Source organism: Scyliorhinus torazame, chromosome 9 (assembly GCF_047496885.1).
Source record: "Scyliorhinus torazame isolate Kashiwa2021f chromosome 9, sScyTor2.1, whole genome shotgun sequence".
NCBI classification, from domain to species: Eukaryota; Metazoa; Chordata; class Chondrichthyes; order Carcharhiniformes; family Scyliorhinidae; genus Scyliorhinus; species Scyliorhinus torazame.
This window is the reverse complement of record NC_092715.1, coordinates 141,097,879-141,118,901: the sequence shown is the minus strand read 5'-3', so window position 1 is coordinate 141,118,901 and position 21,023 is coordinate 141,097,879. Positions and strand designations below refer to the sequence as shown.

At 47.1% G+C, this 21,023-nt stretch overlaps 1 protein-coding gene across 2 annotated transcripts in view; it reads right to left on the bottom strand.

The window, feature by feature from the left end:
- phax (phosphorylated adaptor for RNA export) overlaps positions 1 to 8,679 on the bottom strand; it is a 47,408-nt gene extending 38,729 nt beyond the window's left edge. For both annotated transcript variants that reach the window (XM_072516569.1, XM_072516570.1), the window contains exon 1: positions 8,517 to 8,679. In XM_072516569.1, the coding sequence (XP_072372670.1) occupies positions 8,517 to 8,594 (78 nt within the window). In that variant the 5' untranslated portion in view covers positions 8,595 to 8,679. The remainder of the gene's footprint in view (positions 1 to 8,516) is intronic.
- Between the last annotated feature and the right edge of the window lie 12,344 nt (positions 8,680 to 21,023).

The following is a 21,023-nucleotide window of genomic DNA, read 5'->3' as shown; positions in this document are numbered from 1 at the left end:
GTACCCTGATTGTTTGACTTCACCACCATCTCACTCAACTCCTACACTGTCGCTAAAGTGCCAGACTGTTTGTCCAACATCCAATACCAGATGAGCAGGAATTTCTAATTAAACTTGCATATAATAGCAGTAAATCTGGTGCAAGGGATGTTTCTTCTCAGAAACGTAGAGCAATTACTATGGAATCCAGCATGGAAATTAAAAGATTGGAAAAAGGTGAAACTCGCAATGAAACTGGTAGTGCTTTGGATATCCCCCGAACAGCCGTGCTGAAAGACAAGCTAAGAATTCAGGATCATGTTAAGGGTTTGGCTCCTATGCAATTAACTGTGATAATTAAGCAGCACATTGGATTTACTGCGCAAGTCGAGAACCTGGCTGGAGGACCAAATCATCATTGTTCTCCTGTGAGCTTAGGCACAATTGAGGAATAGGCTAGGAGTCTTTTTAATGATTTAAATAAGCAAAATGGGGACGGGTTCAAATGTGGAGCCTTTTAATGCAAATTGGGGGTGATTCAAGTGTTTCAAAGCCAGGAGCAATTTTCATAACATCAAAGCCTCCTATGAAACGGCCAGTGCTGATGAGGGGAGGTAGTTTATGCTTTTACTGAGACATTGGCTGATGTCATCGAAAAGGGTGGGTATTGAACTCAGCAAGTTTTGTTGATGAAATCGGACTCTTCTGGAAAAAAAAAAAAGCCTTTGAGAACCTACATTGCCAAAAAAAAAACAGAAATCTACGCCAGATTACAAGGCTGCTTTTAAAGACAGTTGCTCTTCTGCTCAGTGTCAATGCTGCGGGTGAATTTAAACTTAAGCTTCGCTTGTGAATCATTTAGAAAATCTCAGGACTTTTTAAGGATATTTCAAGGCATTTCTCCCAGTGATATAGAAGTCTAATTGTAAGGCGTGGGTCAATAGGAACATTTTTGAGGATGGCATAAGCATCATTTTATGCCGTGTGGCGGATTATTGCAGCAAAAACAATCTTGCATTTAAAGCATTGTTCCTCCTGCACAATGCTCCTGGTAATCTAACCATCCTTGATGACATGCACCCTGACATCCAAGTCGTGTTTTTGCATCCAACACCACCGCACTGCTGCAACTCATGGACCAAGACTTAATAGCATCCTGTAAAGCCTACTACCCGAGATGTACATTTACCCAGGTCATTTGGGCAAGTGAGAAAGAAGGTGGACCAACTCAAGAAATTCTGAAGGTTTACTATGCAGTTAAGAACATAAATGAGGCATGGTACAATGTCACACAATCAGATTTGCACTTTGTTTGGAGAAAACGGTGACCCAAGTTTGTGTATGCTTTCCTAGGCGTTACAGGCACGGTTGAAGAGGTGACCATAAAGAAGAACTCAACTTAGACATTGCACCAGAGGATGTTGGTGAACTGCTGGCATCACATTCTGAAGAATTAATGAATGAGGACCTCATTGAATTGGAATGGCAGAGTGGCAGAGGAAGAAGATGACACACCCGCTGTTGAAGAGATTACCCCTCAAAGCCTTAACAGCACACGCGTTGGCCAAGGCATTGAAACATTTAGAAGCTGCCATGTCCCTGCTTGAGGAACATGGCCCCAATACTGAACACATTGCAAGTACAGCTGCTACACAGAAATCCACAAAAGAGGAAAACATCTGTCTAAGCTTTCTTGGAGACTTGAAGGAAGCAGAGAAGACTATAGAAAACCTGAAGCCAAGAATCCCAAGAAGACTCCAGACAATGACCCTTCAAAATCTCCAACCAAAGTCCAGCAAACTCACTTCAAAGAAGTCCTTCTCCTGAAAACCTCACCCAGCCAGACCCACTAATAATGAAGACAAATTACTCTTTTAAGATTTAAAAAAATATGTTTATACTTTTTAGATCATTTGTAGGCAATGTGGAGTACTGTAATGTATGGTGCTGGTGGAGGGAATGAAGGAAGACTTTAGGATGTGGGATGTGTTGCCTTGGTCATTGGCCGGAAGAATCCAGATGGTAAAGATAATGGTGCTGCCAAAGTTCTTGTTTGAGAATCTCACGAGTTTCGTGCCCAAGTCTTTTTTTAGTGGGGCGAATAAGATGATACTGGGGTTCGTGCAGGTGGGTAAGGTTTTTGGGACCAGGAGGGTGTTTCTGTAAAGGGATTGGGGGGGTGGGGATCTTCAAAATTATCATTGGGTGGCGAACATAGCTATGGTTCGGAAGTGGGCAGAGGAGAGGCGGAGGAGAGGCAAAGTGGGGACAGATGGAGGAGGCTGCAAAGGGACCAGTCTGAGAGTGTTATTGTTGGCACCTCTTCCCTTCTCGCTGGCCGGGTACTCCACAAGCCCGGTAGTGGTATCAGTGTTGGTAACAATGTCGGCAGTACTGTAGGATGGACTGGATGTCCCTGTGGCCATCGATCTGTGGCAACAACAGGTTTGGTCTGGCAGGGCCAGATGGGAGGTTTCAGGGGTGGGGGCGATTGGGGATAGAGTATTTTCAGGACCTATTCTGGGGAGTAAGTTCATTGAACTGGAGGAGCTTGAGGAGGTGTACTTGCTGCTGAAGGGGAATGGGTTCAGGTACCTGCAGGTGAGAGACTTCTTGAGGATGGAGGTAGATTCATTCCCGTAACTACCATCTCCAGCGCTACAGGACAAACTGCTGTCCGAGGAGGAGATAGGCGAGGGAAGGGTGTCAAATATATATGGGTAACGGAGCAGCATGGTGGGGCAGTGGTTAGCACTGCTGTGTCACAGCACCGAGTCCCAGGTCCAATCCCGGCTCTGGGTCACTGTCTGTGTGGAGTTTGCACATTCTCCCAGTGTTTGCGTGGGTTTTGCCCCCACAACTCAAAGATGTGCAGGCTAGGTGGATTGGCCATGCTAAATTACCCTTTAATTGGAAAACATGAATTGGCATTCTAAATTTTTATATATATATATTGCACAAGTTCTGAGTTTGCTAATGTAATGTCGAGGATTTTGGGAGTGGAGGCGACACCGAGCCCACGTGTGGTGATACAGACATCTCCCAAATTGGGCCCCGTAGAATCAAGACATTCAGATGGATTAACTTCATCACTAGCAGTCATTCTCTGCTGGTGAACACCACACCGGCAGGTCAGGAATGTTCTCAAAAGCAGTTGTGCCAAAGACAGGGTCCCATCACAACACCCTCCAGCTGCCATGAATCAACAAGGATTTAAGCCTTTCATCCTGATTCAATAGAACTGAAAAATTGATCAACAACTCTCGGTACATAGCTGAAACTACGCAAACCAAGACAAAAAAACAGAGAAGTGCACAAGGACAAAAACAAAAAGGAAAACAAGCAGAGCCGGAGTTCGCAAAAATACACTGCTCCTGCGCTCACATCATGTGATCAAATATGTTAATATTGACATATTATCCATCATTTGTTTTATGAATTTAGAGTACTCAATTATTATTTTTTTCCAATTAAGGGGCAATTTAGCGTGGTCAATCCACCTAACCTGCACATCTTTGGGTGTGGGAGTGAGACACACGCACAGGGAGAATGTGCAAACTTCAAATGGACAGTAACCCGGGGCCAGATCGAACCCGGGTCCTCAGCGCCGATATTATCCATAATTGACCGAGTACAAAGTTCTGGGTTATTTTGTTGAAAATAGTGTCACAGGTAGGCTTACATTAACACTGCAATGAAGTTACTGTGAAAAGCTCCTATTCGCCACATTCCAGCACCTGTTCGGGTACACGGAGGGAGAATTCAGAATATCCAATTCACTTAACAAGCACATCTTTCAGGACTTGTTGGAGGAAACCGGAGCACCCGGAGGAAACCCATGGAGATATAGATATCTCCCCACTTATAATATGGTTTCTCATGCGAAAAATTGGTTCCCAGTTACGACATTTCAACTGCAGATGCGTTTTTCAGGAACCAATTGCAGCCGAGGACTGCCTGTTAACAGGTTTTGTCATTAGATGAGTTCAAGTTTATGAAGTGTGCAATGTTGGAGGCTAGCGAGAAGAACAGTGGAATGGTCAAGTCCACAGATAACTAAGGTATCAACAAGAGTTTCAGCCATCTCATTGCGCCGAGGACCCGGGTTCGAACCCAGCCCCGGGTCCACATGGAGCTTACACATTCTCCCAGTGTCTGCGTGGATCTCACCCCCACAACCCAAACATTTGCAGATTAGTTGGATTGGCACACTAAAATTGCCCCTTAATTGGAAAATAATTGGGTACTCTATTTATTTATTTTTAAAGAGTTTCAGCCATGTGATTTTGTGGAAAAGGAAATAGGTCATCTTTGTGTACTAGAGGATAAGGAAATAGAAGCTGAGCTCAGGCTCAATTAGAACACCAATGGTTGCAAACAAAGTGGTTCAGCTCAAGACAGTGGCCAGAGATCAAAGAAAATGGCTTTGGTCTGTCCAATATTTAATTTCTGCTCATCTGATGTCAGACCAGCATACTGACAAATCAAAGGAATTGGAAGGGTTGAGAGAGATGGTGAAGAACGAGAGCTAGATAAAGATCTAGATTTTAGTCTTCTGGATTCACTGTCAAGTTCAGACCATGAACTCCGTCCTCCATTTTCTATTTTTTTCACCTTCGGCCAGTTTGTATCTGGTTCTCATGTTTTGCTTTCAGACAGCACCGACTTTTCTTGTACAAATTAACATCTATCCTGGATCAATGCTTTATTCCTTTGTTAATACCATTCCCACACTCTTTTTTTTGTTGCATGACATGTGTAATTTAACCTTCTCCATCTTCTAACCTGTCCCTAACCCGCCCCTCACCCATGTCAACAGCATTAAATTCATCACATTTCTGCCTCTCTTCAGTACCAAATGGTCATATGGAGTCAAAACATTAATGCTGTTCCTCTCTCTCCAGATACTGCCAGGTTTGGGAATTTTTCCACTTTTTTGTTTTTATTCCAGAACATCAGCATCAGTAGTATTTTCATTCCAATATTACTGATAAACAGTAGAGTCTCGAGCAGGGCACAGTGGATTCCGTACTTGCTGAGCGAATTGGGGTATGGGTGGGGGCATGTGTGTATGGCTGTGAAACCAAAGGATTTTATTTGCTATTTTACCTGAGAAAATGTTCGAAATTCATTCAATTCATTTTAGTTGCCAGATTTTCAATCGGAAACTGCTGTCCTGTTCTTCATCTACTAAAGCCGAATCATTCAACGTCAACTGTGTCAGTTCAGGTTCCTCCACAATCCCAGTTTGGAAACGCATGGGAGATTTATTTATAATAAAATTTGCAAAATCATCATATATGGATTTCAAGTTATAACAATCTAAAAAAAAAAAAAGCCCGAAGAGAAAAAGTCAACACAAATATAGACGGTTGTTTTGAAGCATCACCTAATAAAAAGAGTGGCTGAGAAATAAAAAAGGAGCTCTTAAAACCAAATAGTCACCTTCAAGAAAGTCTCACAAAGAGCCCTTGGCTCTCCTGTAAGAGATAGCAGAGCTACACCTAAATCAGTCAAAAAAGGGGATACAAATCCAAAATGTTGAGGTTTCAACAAACTTGCAACGACATGTATTGTGCAAAGGTGTACCTCAAGTTAGATAAATAGTGAAAGAATGGGGCCTTTTTCCTCTTGAGCATTAGAGCTTTCTCAGGTCAGATGTAACCTTGATAGCAGATGAATTTCCAGGTCTGATCAACCGGACAAGAATTTATGATTGAAACAGGGTGCATTAAACACTCGCTAATGTATACTGCTGAACAGCTATGGAAATATACAAAAAGCAAGCCAGAAATAAAAACAAAATATTAGAAATACTAACAAGTCAGGCAGCATCTGTGGGGAGTGAAACAGAGTTAATATTTCAGGTTCGTGACCCTTTTCTGTTTTTATGCATAGAAATACTGTTGGCGAGTGTATGGTAAAGCTGGTTTAAAATTATTCAGACACTCTTTGAAGATGAACAGGGGAGCTATCCTTGTGTCCCAAATAGTTATCCGTTAATCAACATCACAAGAACGGACTATCTGGTCATTATCACATTGTTGTTCATTAGAATTTGTTGTGTGCAAAACTGGCTGCCATGCTTCCTGCATTACAACAGCGACTACACTTCAAAAGTACTTCAAATCGGCTATAAAGCAGTTTGATGCACACAGTGGTCATGAAATGCACAACATCAATGCAAGTTTTCTTTCAGGCCCGAAATTGCAGCACCCCCTTTCCTTGCAACATGGAGCCAGTCAATGAAGGGACCATTCCAGACCTTATGGGCTCAAGCAGTTGAAAAAAAAGTCCTTGACCCAAAAGGTTCTTTGTTTCACTCTCTTGTAGTGGTCGTGGGATTGGAAAGTACAGTCTAAGGAACCTTGGTGAGTTACTGCAGTGCATCTTGTAGATGGTACACATGGCTGCCACTGTTCATAGGTGGTGGAGGGTTTGAATGTTTGTGGAGGGTTTGAATGTTTGTGGAAGGAGGAGCGTCAAGCAAGCTGCTTGGTCCTGGACGGTGTCAAGCTTCTTGAGTGTTGTTGGAGCTGCACTCATCCAGGCAAATGGGAGAGTATTCCATTGCACCCCTGACTTGTTTGGGGGGGGGTCAGGGGGTGAATTACTCGCCATAGGATTCCCAGCCTTTGACCTGCCCTGGTAGCCACAGTATTAATGTGGCTAATCCAGTTCAGTTTCTGATCAACATTAACCCCCAGGATGTGGATTGTGGGGGATTCAGCGATGGTAAAGCCATTGAATGTCATGGGGCGATGGTTAGATCCTCTCTTGTACAAGATGGTCATTGCCTGGCACTCGTGTGGCACGAATGTAACTTGCTACTTGTCAGCCCAAGCCTGGGTATTGTCCAGGTCTCGCTGCATTTGGACAGACTGCTTCATTTTGTGAGGAGCCGCGAATGGTGCTGAACATTGTGCAGTCATCCGCGACCTTCCCCACTTCTGACCGTATGGTGGAAGGGAGATCACTGATGAAGTAGCTGAAAGATGGTTGGGCCCAGGACATTACCTTGAGGAACTCCTGCAGTGATGCCCTGGAGCAGTGATGTTTGACCTCCAATCACCACAGCCATCTTCCTTTGTGCCAGGTATGACTCCAACCAGTGGAGCGTTTTCCCTGATTCCCATTGATTCCAGTTTAGCTAGGGCTCTTTGATGCCATTCTCATTCAAATACTGCCTTGATGTCAAGGGCAGTCACTCTCACCTCACCTCTGGCATTCAGCACTTTTGGCCATGTTTGAACCAAGTGGCGGCACGGTAGCACTGTGGTTAGCACTATTGCTTCACAGCACCAGGGTCCCAAGTTCAATTCCCACTTGGTCACTGTCTGTGAGGTGTCTTCACATTCTCCCTGTTTCTGCGTGGTTTTTCTCCGGGTGCTCCGGTTTCCTCCCACAAGTCCCGAAAGACATGCTGTTAGGTCAATTGGACATTCTGAATTCTCCCGGTGTACCCGAACAGGTACCGGAGTGTGGCGACTAGGGGCTTTTCACAGTAACTTCATTGCGGTGATAAAGATTATTAATGAGGTCAGGAGCAGAGTGACCCTGGCGGAACCCAAACTGAGCTTCCGTGAGCAGGTTGTCAATTAAGTTCCACCCGATAACACCGTTGATGACTCCTTCCATCACTTTGCTGATGATGGAGAGTAGACTGATAGGGCGGTAATTAGCTGGATTGAATTTGTCCGGTTTGTGTATAGGACACGCCTGGGCAATTTTCCACATTGCCGGGTAGTTGCCAGCATTGTAGCTGTACTGGAACAGCTTGGCTAGGGATGCGGCAAATTCTGGAGCACTAGTCTTCAATACTATTGCTGGAATATTGTCAGGATCCATAGCCTTTGCAGTATCCAGTGCCTTCAGCCATTTATGTAGCCAGCTGAACTAAACCGGCCTGTTGAAGGCTGGTAATGGGGGGGGGGGGGGGGGGGGGAATTAAACTTGGATAGTGCTTAATAGGATCGAGCTGGAGCAGAGCAGAGATCGGAGAGGATTTTAGGGCTACAGGAGGTTAAACAGATCACGAGGCGACCCAAGGGCTCTGAAAGCAGATGCAAATTTTAAAACTGAATTTCTAGTGGACCAGGAGCGAGGAGAAGGGCTGAGACTGGGTACAAGTCTGAATGCAGATGGCTTCAGTAACAGACAATGTCGCACTCTCTCAGGACTGCATTAGCTCAAAGGAAAAGGAGACAGAAACTGGCTGCAAAAATCAATCAGGTCCCATTATCAATCATCTACTTTAGGAGAGAGAATAGTATTTTTGAAAAAGAGTACATGTCATGTTTGGACTCATTTATATTCAGTAATTTCTCTGAAGAAATCCAGTAAGACAGAACTAGTAGTTTCAGCTTTTAATATTGGATCGAGGCTGGGGGTCGGTTTTGCTCCATTAAACCTGCAAAACGCATGGAGCAGCAGCCGCAATGTGAGCGGCCCCTCTGCATCTTTCACCCCAGCCACTCCCCACAGCAGCTCGGCGGCCTCCGTCCCCCGCACCCCTCTCCCCGCCAAACCCTCATCACCTGCGGCTCGGCGCCGGTTGTCATCTCAGAATCCGACTCGGAGTCCAGAACCTCGCCGTCTTCCAACGGAGCCGCCATCGCTGGAGCAGATCCTGATCCCGGAAACAAAGAGCGGCACTTCCGGCTGGCTGGCCGCAAGCCTGCCTTTACCTCATCTGAGCACAGGGGACGCTGTTCTGCTGCTTTTGCTTCCCTCCCTTTCAATCCAAACAAGCGCCAAACAGGCAGCCCAGCCCATTGGACAGACAATTGGTTATATGCAAACCCCTCGACAAATAGCTGCAAGCAAACAAGCTGGATCAATGAGGGTAATTGTAGTTGCTGCAAGCTGACCAAATAATAAACGTCCCAAGTGTTTCGTTTAGGACACCACTAATATACTAAGAGTTGCCACAATCATCATAAAGTCCTACCAAACAAAAAAAACCAATCGCCATTCCAACTAGATCAAAATGTTGTTATTGATGTCTGCAAGACACACTGTACCTGTGCCACTGGCCACAGAAGGCGTCAAGAGCACCTGTGGACACCGCACTGCATGACCAAGGCACATGGAACAGAGGTGGACAGCCAGAGCTGACGATACTATCGTCTTGCATCTTTGACACTGTCTATATATACATATATGTTTCTGGAACCTACCTCTTCATTCACCTGAGGAAGGAGCAGTGCTCCGAAAGCTAGTGATTCGAAACAAACCTGGATAGAGCAGGGACAGGAATGGTTGTTGCAGGTGCCAGGGTTTAGATATTTCAGTAAACTCAGGGAAGGCGGTAATAGAGGGGGAGGGGTGGCATTGTTTGTCAAGGACAGTATTACGGTGGCAAAAAGGACGTTTGATGAGGACTCGTCTACTGAGGTAGTATGGGTTGAGGTTAGAAACAGGAAAGGAGGTCACCTTGTTAGGGATTTTCTATAGGCCTCCGAAAAGTTCCAGAGGTGTAGAGGAAAGGATTGCAAAGGTGATTCTGGATAGGAGCGAATGTAACAGCGTAGTTGTTATGGGGGTCTTTAACTTTCCAAATATTGACTGGAAATGCTATAGTTTGAATACTTTAGATGGGTCCATTTTTGTCCAATGTGTGCAGGAGGGTTTCCTGACACAGTATGTAGATAGGCCAACGATATTGGATTTAATACTGGGTAATGAACCAGGACAGGTGTTAGATTTGGAGGTCGGTGAGCACTTTGGTGATAGTGACCACAATTTGATTATGTTTACTTTAGTGATGGAAAGGTATAGATATATACCGCAGGACAATAGTTATATCTGGGGGAAAGGCAATTATGATGCGATGAGGCAAGACTTAGGATGCATCGGCTGGAGAGGAAAACTGCAGGGGATGGGCACAATGGAAATGTGGAGCTTGTTCAAGGAACAGCTACTGCATGTCCTTGATAAGTATGTACCTGTCAGGCAGGGAGGAAGTGGTCGAGCGAGGGAACCGTAGTTTACTAAAGCAGTTGAAACACTTGTCAAGAGGAAGAAGGAGGCTTATGTAAAGATAAGACGTGAAGGTTCAGTTAGGGCGCTCGAGAGTTACAAGTTAGCTAGGAAGGACCTAAAGAGAGAGCTAAGAAGAGCCAGGTGGGGACATGAGAAGTCTTTGGCAGGTAGGATCAAGGATAACCCTAAAGCTTTCTATAGATATGTCAGGAATAAAAGAATGACTAAGGTAAGAGTAGGGCCAGTCAAGGACAGTAGTGGGAAGTTGTGCGTGGAGTCCGAGGAGATAGGAGTAGTGCTAAATGAATATGTTTCATCAGTATTCACACAGGAAAAAGACAATGTTGTCGAGGAGAATACTGAGATACAGGCTACTAGACTAGAAGGGCTTGAGGTTCATAAGGAGGAGGTGTCAGCTAGGGAGAATATTGCTGAGCCTTTGGCTTTGATCTTTAAGTCATCTTTGTCTGCAGGAATAGTGCCAGAAGACTGGAGGATAGCAAATGTTGTCCCCTTGTTCAAGAAGGGGAGTAGAGACAACCCCGGTAACTATAGACCAGTGAGCCTTACTTCTGTTGTGGGCAAAGTCTTGGAAAGGTTTATAAGAGATAGGATGTATAATCATCTGGAAGGGAATAATTTGATTAGAGATAGTCAACACGGTTTTATGAAGGGTAGGTCGTGCCTCACAAACCTTATTGAGTTCTTTAAGAAGGTGACCAAGCAGTTGGATGAGGTTAAAGCAGTTGATGTGGTGTATATGAATTTCAGTAAAGCGTTTGAAAAGGTTCCCTACGGTAGGCTACTGCAGAAAATACGGAAGCATGGGATTCAGGGTGATTTAGCAGTTTGGATCAGAAATTGGCTAGCTGGAAGAAGACAAAGGGTGGTGGTTGATGGGAAATGTTCAGCCTGGAGTCCAGTTACTAGTGGTGTACCACAAGGATCTGTTTTGCGGCCACTGCTGTTTGTCATTTTTATAAATGACCTGGAGGAGGGCGTAGAAGGATGGGTGAGTAAATTTGCAGATGACACTAAAGTCGGTGGAGTTGTGGACAGTGCAGAAGGATGTTACAAGTTACAGAGGGACATAGATAAGCTGCAGAGCTGGGCTGAGAGGTGGCAAATGTAGTTTAATGCAGAAAAGTGTGAGGTGATTCAGTTTGGAAGGAATAACAGGAAGACCGAGTACTGGGCTAATGGTAAGATTCTTGGTAGTGTGGATGAGCAGAGAGATCTTGGTGTCCATGTACATAGATCCCTGAAAGTTGCCACCCAGGTTGAGAGGGTTGTTAAGAAGGCGTACGGTGTGTTAGCTTTTATTGGTAGAGGGATTGAGTTTCGGAGCCATGAGGTCATGTTGCAGCTGTACAAAACTCTGGTGCGGCCACATTTGGAGTATTGCATGCAATTCTGGTCGCCGCATTATAGGAAGGATGTGGAAGCATTGGAAAGGGTGCAGAGGAGATTTACCAGAATGTTGCCTGGTATGGAGGGAAGATCTTATGAGGGAAGGCTGAGGTACTTGAGGCTGTTTTCGTTAGAGAGAAGAAGGTTAAGAGGTGACTTAATTGAGGCATACAAGATGATCAAAGGATTAGATAGGGTGGACAGTGAGAGCCTTTATCCTCGGATGGTGATGTCTAGCACAAGGGGACATAGCTTTAAATTGAGGGGAGATAAATATAGGACAGATGTCAGAGGTTGGTTCTTTACTCAGAGTGTAGTAAGGGTGTGGAATGCCCTGCCTGCAACAGTAGTGGACTCGCCAACACTAAGGGCATTCAAATGGTCATTGGGTAGACATATGGACGATAAGGGAATAGTGTAGATGGGCTTTAGAGTGGTTTCACAGGTCGGCGCAACATCGAGGGCCGAAGGGCCTGTACTGCACTGTAATGTTCTATGTTCTATGTTGGACTTTAACCTGGTATTGTAAGACTTCTTACTGTGCTCAGTCTGTCACAGCTTACTGTCATTGTGTCATTCTCCAATGTGACCAGCATCATTGAGGGATAAAGGCACACATTTTGTTAACATGATTTAAACTAATTCTGTCTTCATTACAGCTTTGCCTTTGTTTTGTTTTTTAATTTAGAGTACCCAATTATTTTTTTTCCCAATTAAGGGGCAATTTCGCATAGCCAATCCACCTAACCTGTGGCAGCACAGTGGCACAGTGGGTTAGCCCTGCTGCCTCACGGCGCTGAGGTCCCAGGTTCGATCCTGGCTCTGGGTCACTGTCCGTGTGGAGTTTGCACATTCTCCCCGTGTTTGCGTGGGTTTCACCCCCACAATCCAAAAATGTGCAGGCTAGGCGAATTAGCCATGCTAAATTGCCCCTTAATTGGAAAAAATGAATTGAGTACTCTAAATTTATTTTTAAAACAAAAAAAATCCACCTAACCTGCACATCTTTGGGTTGTGGGGGTGAAACCCACACAGACACGGGGAGAATGTGTAAACTCCACACGGACATTGACCCTGGGCCGGGATTGAACCTGAGACCTCAGCGCCGTGAGGCAGCAGGGCTAACCCACTGTGCCACATGCCGCCCTTGCTTTGCCTTTGTTAGATATAAAGTGATGTAATGACATACATCACTTGATATTAATTATTAATGGCGGTGTTAGGATTCAAAAAGGTGGAAAAACTAGCATAAGGGCACTTTACTTGAATGCTCGCAGAATTCAAAACGCAGTAAATAAATTGAAGGCACAAATCATTGCGAATGAGTATGATTTAGTGGCCACTACAGAGACATGGGATGGGATTCTCCATTGGCTGATGCCGAAATCAGGAACTGCGATTGGGCGGAGAATAGGTTCTAACACCAAAATCGCGGCGGGCGCCAATTTGACACCAAATTGCAATTCTCCGTCACCTCAACAGCGGCGTCAATGAGGCCTGGAATGCATATACAGTAGACACCATTTGCATATCATTAGCGGGCCTGACCCGGTATTTTCCGTGGCCTGCGCGATTCTCTGCCTCCGATGGGATGAGTTCCCGATGGCGCGGTTCACTCATAAAAATCGTGAAACCGGTGTCATGGCTCTTGAGGTAGAGTGAGGAGGTAGGACACAGAGAGGCGCAACTGTGGGCTGCCGGGCTGGACAGTGGCCGGGCTGGCTGGGGTGGGGGGTCCCTGCCAGGGCGGGCGAGGAGGGAGTTGATGGGAGAACAGGACGAGTGGCCGGGGTGATGCCCACAGGTACTGGAGCGGTCGGCACTGACAGAATGGGTGCCCCCATCTCTCCACCCCAACACCCCACCCTCTGCCATACAACTCCCCCACCCCATCCCTGCCGTCACCCGCCAGCGGGGCATCAGGCGGCTCACCCAAGGCAATGGGCACTAAGGAGCTGGGCGGGGGCCACAGAGCGTACCGCTTGCAAGGGCAGTGCCAGCCGATGGTACCCCTGGCATCAGAAACAGGCGCCAGTGCCAGAGGCCCCGTGGGGCCGGGCACCGACGGGACCAGGGGTGCCTTTCACCTCCTGCAGACAATGGATATTGGAATTCAACCAGCAATGGTGGCATTCCTGCGGATCACTGCAGCGCTGGGGGATGCCTTGCAGCTATACGAGCTGGTGCTGCTCGAGGAGGAGGAGGAAGCTGCAGTAGTGGAGCGGGCAGCAGCGGAGCGTGCCTCAGAGGAACAGCATGCAGGCGCCCAGGAAGGAGAGCCAGCCTCCCAACAGGCCAAGGAGGAGGAAGTGTCAAGGTGGCGCCACATGAGGCCTCGCGTGTGCCGCATCTTCAGGGGGCCGAAGCACCATTCGATCACGCTCCTGGTTGTTCATTCGAGGACCTTTTGGACCGGGCTTGTGACAAAGTCTCTGGCTAAGCAGGAAGACATTGCGACATGTCTGCCAGATCATGGCACACTTGCCGCCGTGGGGGTATGGCGGAGGACAACGGCTCGCGGTGGCCATCAAGGTGATGGTTGCCCTGAACTTTTAGCAGGCACCGAGTGGGGATCTGTTCTGGATCTCACAGATCTCAGTGCACAGGTGCATCCGCGCCGCCAGGAAGGCCCTATATGCCCAGGCGGCACAATACATCCATTTCAATGTGGGCCGAGCCCACCAGGATGCCCAGGCAGCGGGGTTTGTCGCCATCGCCGACATGCCCCAGGTCCAGGGGGTGATCGACAGGATGCATGTCGCCCTATGAGCACCTGCAGATAACAGGTCGCTCTACACAAACCGAAAGGCGTTCCACTCGATGAATGTGAGGCTCATATGTGACCATCAACTGTGCATCATTCACGTCTGCGCTCGATACCCAGGCAGTATGAACAACGCCGTCATCCTGGCACACTCAACAATTCCTGACATGTTCAAGACGCCTTCCCCCACGCTAGGGGGTTGGCTCCTGGGTGACAAGGTTTATCTACTGCAGGCATGATTGATGACACCTATCCAGAGGCCACGGTTCAACACAGAGACCCGCTACAACGACATCCATGCAACAACCAGGAGCATGATTGAACGGTGCTTCGGCCTCCTGAAGATGCGGTTCAGGTGCCTGGACCACTCTGGAGGGGTCCTCCAGTATGATGTTGAGAGCGTTGCCCGCATCGTGGCTGCCTGCTGCGTCCTCCACAACATCGCACAGCAGAGAGGCAATATGCTGGTGGAGGAGGTTGAATGGCAGTCTTCGTCCAATGAGGAGGATGCAGAGGAGGGCGACATTGGTAGGACATGAGCCCAGGCAGGCACGGGAGGCCGCACGACGTGTGCGCCAGGGCCAACGCGCATGGGACTCTTTGATTGCTTCTAGGTTTACCAACTGGGTAGGGGGGGGAGGAACTAGCCAGGGTCACAGACACCAAGCCGCACCCCCACAGCCCTCCCCCCCCACAACCCCACCTGCAACGCCTTCCATGAAACATATCTGCTGCACTACAGGGTGCGGGCCCTGGGTTGGCAGTAATACTGGTCCCTGGCATGGAGGGTGATGACAACCCGCTTTGCGATGAGCTCTGGTGCTCTTCATCATTTGAAAATGTCTGGCTCCTGTCCACGATAGCACTTTTTACCATCCACCTAGGTGATCCCTGCATGTGAGCTGGCCATTCCATCACAAAGTTACATCGAATCCCTGGAGTGACGGTGGTGGGGACAGTCAGGCCACCCATTACCCCCCTCCCCCGCACCCTCTCTCTGCCCAGCCCAGGCCAGCCCACCCCCATCTGCCAGAGCACCGAGGCAGGTTGTAACAGTGTGAACAGGTGTTTAAAGTGACAACGTATATACAGATTTGTGCCCCTGCCCCTGTGCCAACTTAACTGGTGTCTACTTTTCTGGCTTTATGGGCCCTAACGCTATGTGTTGGTGGATCGATGGGACTGTCAAAGGGGAGGGGGTGGTGAGGGTGGTGTGGGGTGTGGGTGGGGGTGAGGGTGGTGTGAAGGTGAGGGTGGTGTGGGGGTGAGGGTGGTGTGAGGATGGGGATGGTGAGGGTGGTGTGGGGTGAGTGGTTGACACATGTGTCACGGGAAACCGCTACTCAGCAGGATCTCACCTCCACGCCCGTGGCCAAACTCCACCCCGGCAAGTTCCCTTTCCTCCGGGCTGCCGACCACATCCAGGGCCCTCTGCTCTGCCACGGTCAAGGGCCGCTGGTCCGGTGGTCCCAGTTTTCTCCCACTCCAGCGGTTATGAGCGGCTTTCACCTTAAGGGGAGGGAAACAGAAAATACAGTGTTAGACAGACCGACGCATGCAGCCCAGGTGGTGGGTAGCTGGTGGCCTCAGTGCCCAGGGCACCCAGCCATTGGCAGCTGGTATGGGTACCGGCATGCGGTGCAGGGTAGGGGTTCAGCTGCCTTTCGGATTGTGGGGAGGGTAGGGTTATGGGTGTGTGGGATGTGGGTTACTGCCATGGCCACAGTGCTGCCTACTCACACTGGCCGCCCTGAGGAGGTCATGCAGTTTTTTCAGGCAGTGTTGGCCAGTCCAGACGGTGTTGCTTACGTCGCTCACCATCTCAACCACCTGCGCCCAGGCACGATGAATGGTGGTAGTTGGCAGCCTCCTTCCCTGGTCGGGGAACAGGGTCAGCTGCCTCTCCTTCACCGCGTCCAGGAGTGTCTCCAGCTCGGTGTTCAAGAAATGGGGTGCCACTATCCTTGCTGCCATCTTGTTGCCTGGGATGGTGCGTGTGGGGAGTGCAGTGTGTATATGCGGCTGCAGATTGTCAGCCTCCTGAATATCAATTGCGAAACCAGCGAATCCGGCACCATTTCATTTTTTTAAAATAAATTTAGTATCCGATTTTTTTTTCCCCAATTAAGGAGCAATTTAGCGTGGCAAAAGGGATTATTATTTAAATGATAAAGTATTAAAACATGCTGCTGTGCAGAGGGACCTGGGTGTCCTAGTGCATGAGTCGCAAAAAGTTGGTTTACAGGTGCAACAGGTGATTAAGAAGGCGAATGGAATTTTGTCCTTCATTGCTAGAGGGATGGAGTTTAAGACTAGGGAGGTTATGCTGCAATTGTATAAGGTGTTAGTGAGACCACACCTGGATAATTGTGTTCGGTTTTGGTCTCCTTACCTGAGAAAGGACGTACTGGCACTGGAGGGTGTGCAGAGGAGATTCACTAGGTTAATCCCAGAGTTGAGGGGGTTGGATTACGAGGAGAGGTTGAGTAGACTGGGACTGTACTCGTTGGAATTTAGAAGGATGAGGGGGGATCTTATAGAAACATATAAAATTATGAAGGGAATAGATAGGATAGATGCAGGCAGGTTGTTTCCACTGGCAGGTGAAAGCAGAACTAGGGAGCATAGCCTCAAAATAAGGGGAAGTAGATTTAGGACTGAGTTTAGGAGGAACTTCTTCACCCAAAGGGTTGTGAATCTATGGAATTCCCTGCCCAGCGAAGCAGTTGAGGCTTCTTCATTAAATGTTTTCAAGATAAAGAAAGATAGTTTTTTGAAGAATAAAGGGTTATGGTGTTCGGGTGGGAAAGTGGAGCTGAGTCCACAAAAGATCAGCCATGATCTTATTGAATGGCGGAGCAGGCTCGAAGGGCCAGATGGCCTATTCCTGTTCCTAGTTCTTATGTTCTGATGAATCCACCTACGCTGCACAACTTTGGGTTGTGCGAGTGAGACCCACGCAGACACGGGGTCAATGTGTAAACACCACACGGACAGTGACCGGGGGACGGGATCGAACCCGGGTCCTTGGCGCCATGAGGCAGCAGTGATCTGGCACCATTTCCCATTGGAATCGATTGTGTTCCACGTGGCACTGGTGCTAGTTCCTTAACAGTAGCTGAATCAGTCGAGGTGCGGCGCCAGTTTTGCTGTCGTGGAACTCCATGAATCCTGCGCCGGCATCAACACTTCTTCTCAGAAATGATTGCACGTGGTCACGACTGGGAGTTAAATATCCAGGGATATCAGATATTCGGAAGGACAGACAGGAAGGTAAGGGAGGTGGTGTAGCTCTGATATTTCAGGATGACATCAGGGCAACAGTGAGAGATGATATGGGTTCTATGGAGAAAAAGGTTGAATCCATTTGGCCGGAAATTAGAAATAGTAATGAGAAAAGGTCACTGCTAGGCGTGGTCTATCGGCCACCAAATAATAACATCATGGTTGGGCGGACAATAACCAAAGAAATAACTGCTGCATGTAAAAATGGTACGGCAATTATCGTGGGGTTTTTAATCTACCTGTCGATTGGTCAAACCAGGTTGATCAAGGCAGTCTTGAGGAGGAGTTCATAGAATGTATCCCCGATAGTTTCCTCAAACAGTATGTAATGGAACCTATGAGGGAGCAAGCTAACCTAGATCTTGTCCTGTGAAATAAGACTGGAATAATTAATGATCTCATAGTTGGGGATCCTCTCGGAAGGAGCGATCACTGTATGGTTAAATTTAAAATACAGATAGAGGGTGAGAAGGTAAAATCCAATACCAGTGTCTTGTGCTTAAATGAAGACTACAATGGGATGAGGGAGGATTGGCTTAGGAAGACTGAGAACAAAGACTTTATGGTGGGACAATTGAGGAACAGTGGAGGACTTTCAGATGATTTTTCACAGTGCTCAGCAAAAGTACACACCAATGAAAAGGAAGGACTGTAGGAAAAGGGAAAATCAGCCATGGATATCTATGGAAATAAAGGAGGTTATCAAATTGAAAGAAAATACATACAAAGTGGCAAAGATTAGTGGGAAACTAGGGCATTGGGAAATCTTTAAAGGTCAACAGAAAGCCACGAAAAAGCTCTAAAGAAAAGTAAGATAGATTAGGGTTAGGGTTAGGTACCTCAGAATATAAAAACAGATAGCAAAGGTTTGTACAAATATATAAAATGAAAAAGAATGGCTAAGGTAAACATTGGCCCTTTAGAGGATGAGAAGAGGGATTTAATAATGGGAAATGAGGAAATGGCCGAGGCAATGAACAGGTATTTTGTGTCTGTCTTCACAGTGGAAGAGACAAGTAACATGCCAATAATTGATGGCAAGGAGGCTATGGCTGGTGAGGACCTAGAAACAATCATTATCACTAAGGAGGTAGTGTTGGGCAAGCTAATGGGGCTAAATGTAGACACGTTTCCTGGCCCTGATGGAATGCAACCCAGGGTACTAATGAGATGGTGGGGGAAATAGCAAATGCGTTTGTGCTAATTTACTGAAATTGGCTGGACTCTGGGGCAGTTCTGGCAGATTGGAAAACAGTAAATGTGACAGTACTGTTTAAAAAAGGAGATAGACAAAAGGTTAGCTATAGGCCGGTTAGCTTAACTTCTGAAGTGGGCAAAATGCTTGAACCTATAATCAAGGAATAAATAGCGAGACATCTGGAGTGAAATTGTCCCATTGAGCAAACGCAGCATGAGTTCCTGAAGGGCAGGTCATGTTTAACTAATTTAGTGGAATTCTTTGAGGATACTACTAGCATGGTGGACAATGGGGAACAGGTGGATGAGTTGTATCTGGATTTCCAGAAGGCATTCGACAAGGTGCCGCACAAAAGGATGCTGATAAGATAAAGATGCATGGCTTTACGGGTAATGTATTAGTATGGGTAGAGGATTGGTTAACTGAGTAGATTGGGACTATACTCATTGGAATTTAGAAGAATGAGGGGGATCTTATAGAAACATATAAAATTATGAAGGGAATAGATAGGATAGAAGTGAGGTTGTTTCACTAGTGGGTGAAACTTGAACTAGAGGGCATAGCCTCAAAATAAGGAGGAGCAGATTTAAGACTGAGTTGAGGAGGAACTTTGTCACCCCAAGGGTTGTGAACCTGTGGAATTCCCGGCCCAGTGAAGCAGTTGAGGCTACTTCGTTGAAAGTTTTTAAGGCAAAGATAGATTTTTTAACAGTAAAGGAATTAAGAGTTATGGTGAGGTGAGCGGGTAGGCAAGTGGAGCTGAGTCCACAAAAACATCAGCCATGATTGCACTGAATGGCAGTGCAGGCTCGAGGGGCCAGGTGGCCTACTCCTGCTCCTAATTCTTATGTTCTTATGATATTCATTTGAGTAAAACTGTCTAATCTGACAGTCTTCACATATTTTTAAATTTGACCTCAACAAAAAACATTTTGTAGCACAGTATGCTATATTGATACTGGTAAGTCTGCAAAACAATTTTTAAAGAAGCAGGTACTATTGAAGCTTACGTCTTGCACTGCTATTTGATCCTTACATAATGAACTTGTAGGACCACGACCTGGTTTCTCCAAGGTTCTCCTTATCACTGCTCTTTACATTTATCAAAACTCTGTTAAATTTACAAACATTACACACCTTTAACAAATCCATCTTTCATTAACTCATGCATTTCTCTATATTTACTATTTTTATCTGCACCATGCTCCCAATCATGTTTGCTTTCATATGTTCTGCAGTCTCAAACAGTCAGGTGGGAGGCAACTGTGCCAACAGACCTGTTCCTTTAAAATCCCCAGGAATTGAGCAATCTGAAACCTAAGGAAAATTGGGAATTGTATGCAACAGAAAGACCATGAAAGTATGAAGAGTTTTTGTCTTTTGCAGGTACATTGAAACGTTTCAGTGCTTTCTATTAACAGCAATTTAACAAAACTATTATGCATTTATTGACAAAATTAGGTTTAATTTGATCTACAGTTTTCTGTCCTTCCAGTGAAGGAGGGTTGCTCCTTGAAATTGTTTCACATTTCAATCATCAGATCAATGGCCAGGAGCTTCTGGTTGCGGCTATGCCTAGGTCGGTCACACATTCGGCAGCTCCCGCTGGGAACAGACTTTTGGGCTCTTCAGAGGGGCCCCAATGGCAATTGTTCGACGGCTTCCAGTGTGGGAAGGTGACAGCAAGGTCCCCCCGACCAGTGGTGGAGTGGTTAAAAAAGTGATCCTGGGGCAGCGAAAAGTGCGAGGGAGGAAAAGCAAGATAGCGGCGGGTGGAGACCAAGCAGCGTGGGCGCAGTGGTCGCAGGAGCAGCAGGAGTTTCTTAAACGCTGCTTTGAGAAGCTGAGGACAGAAATGCTGGCGCCAATGAAGGCGGCGATTGAGAAGCTTGTGGAGACCCAGAAGGCCCAAGGTGCGGCGATCCGGGAGGTGCGGTAAAAAGCCTCGGAGAACGAGGACGAGATCTTGGGCATAGCGGTGAAGGTGGAGGCGCACGAGGCGCTGTACACGAGGTGGGCGGAAAAATTCGAGGACCTGGAGAATAGGTCGAGGAGGAAGAATCTTCGGATTCTGTGTCTCCCCGAAGGAGCGAAGGGGCCCGATGCTGCGGCATATATGAGCACGATGCTCAATTCGCTGATGGACGCGGGAGCTTTCCCGAGGCCCCTGGAGCTGGTTGGGGCTCATCGGGTCCTGGCAAGGAGACCCAAAGCCAACGAGCCGCCAAGGGCTGTAGTGGTGAGGTTCCACCGCTTTATGGACAGAGAGTGTGTCCTGAGATGGGCCAAAAAAGAGCGGAGCAGCAGGTGGGAGAACACAGAGATCCAAATTTACCAGGACTGGAGTGCGGAGGTGGCTCAGACTGAAAAGTTAGACTCAAATTGAGGGTTTGTCGTGGGGGG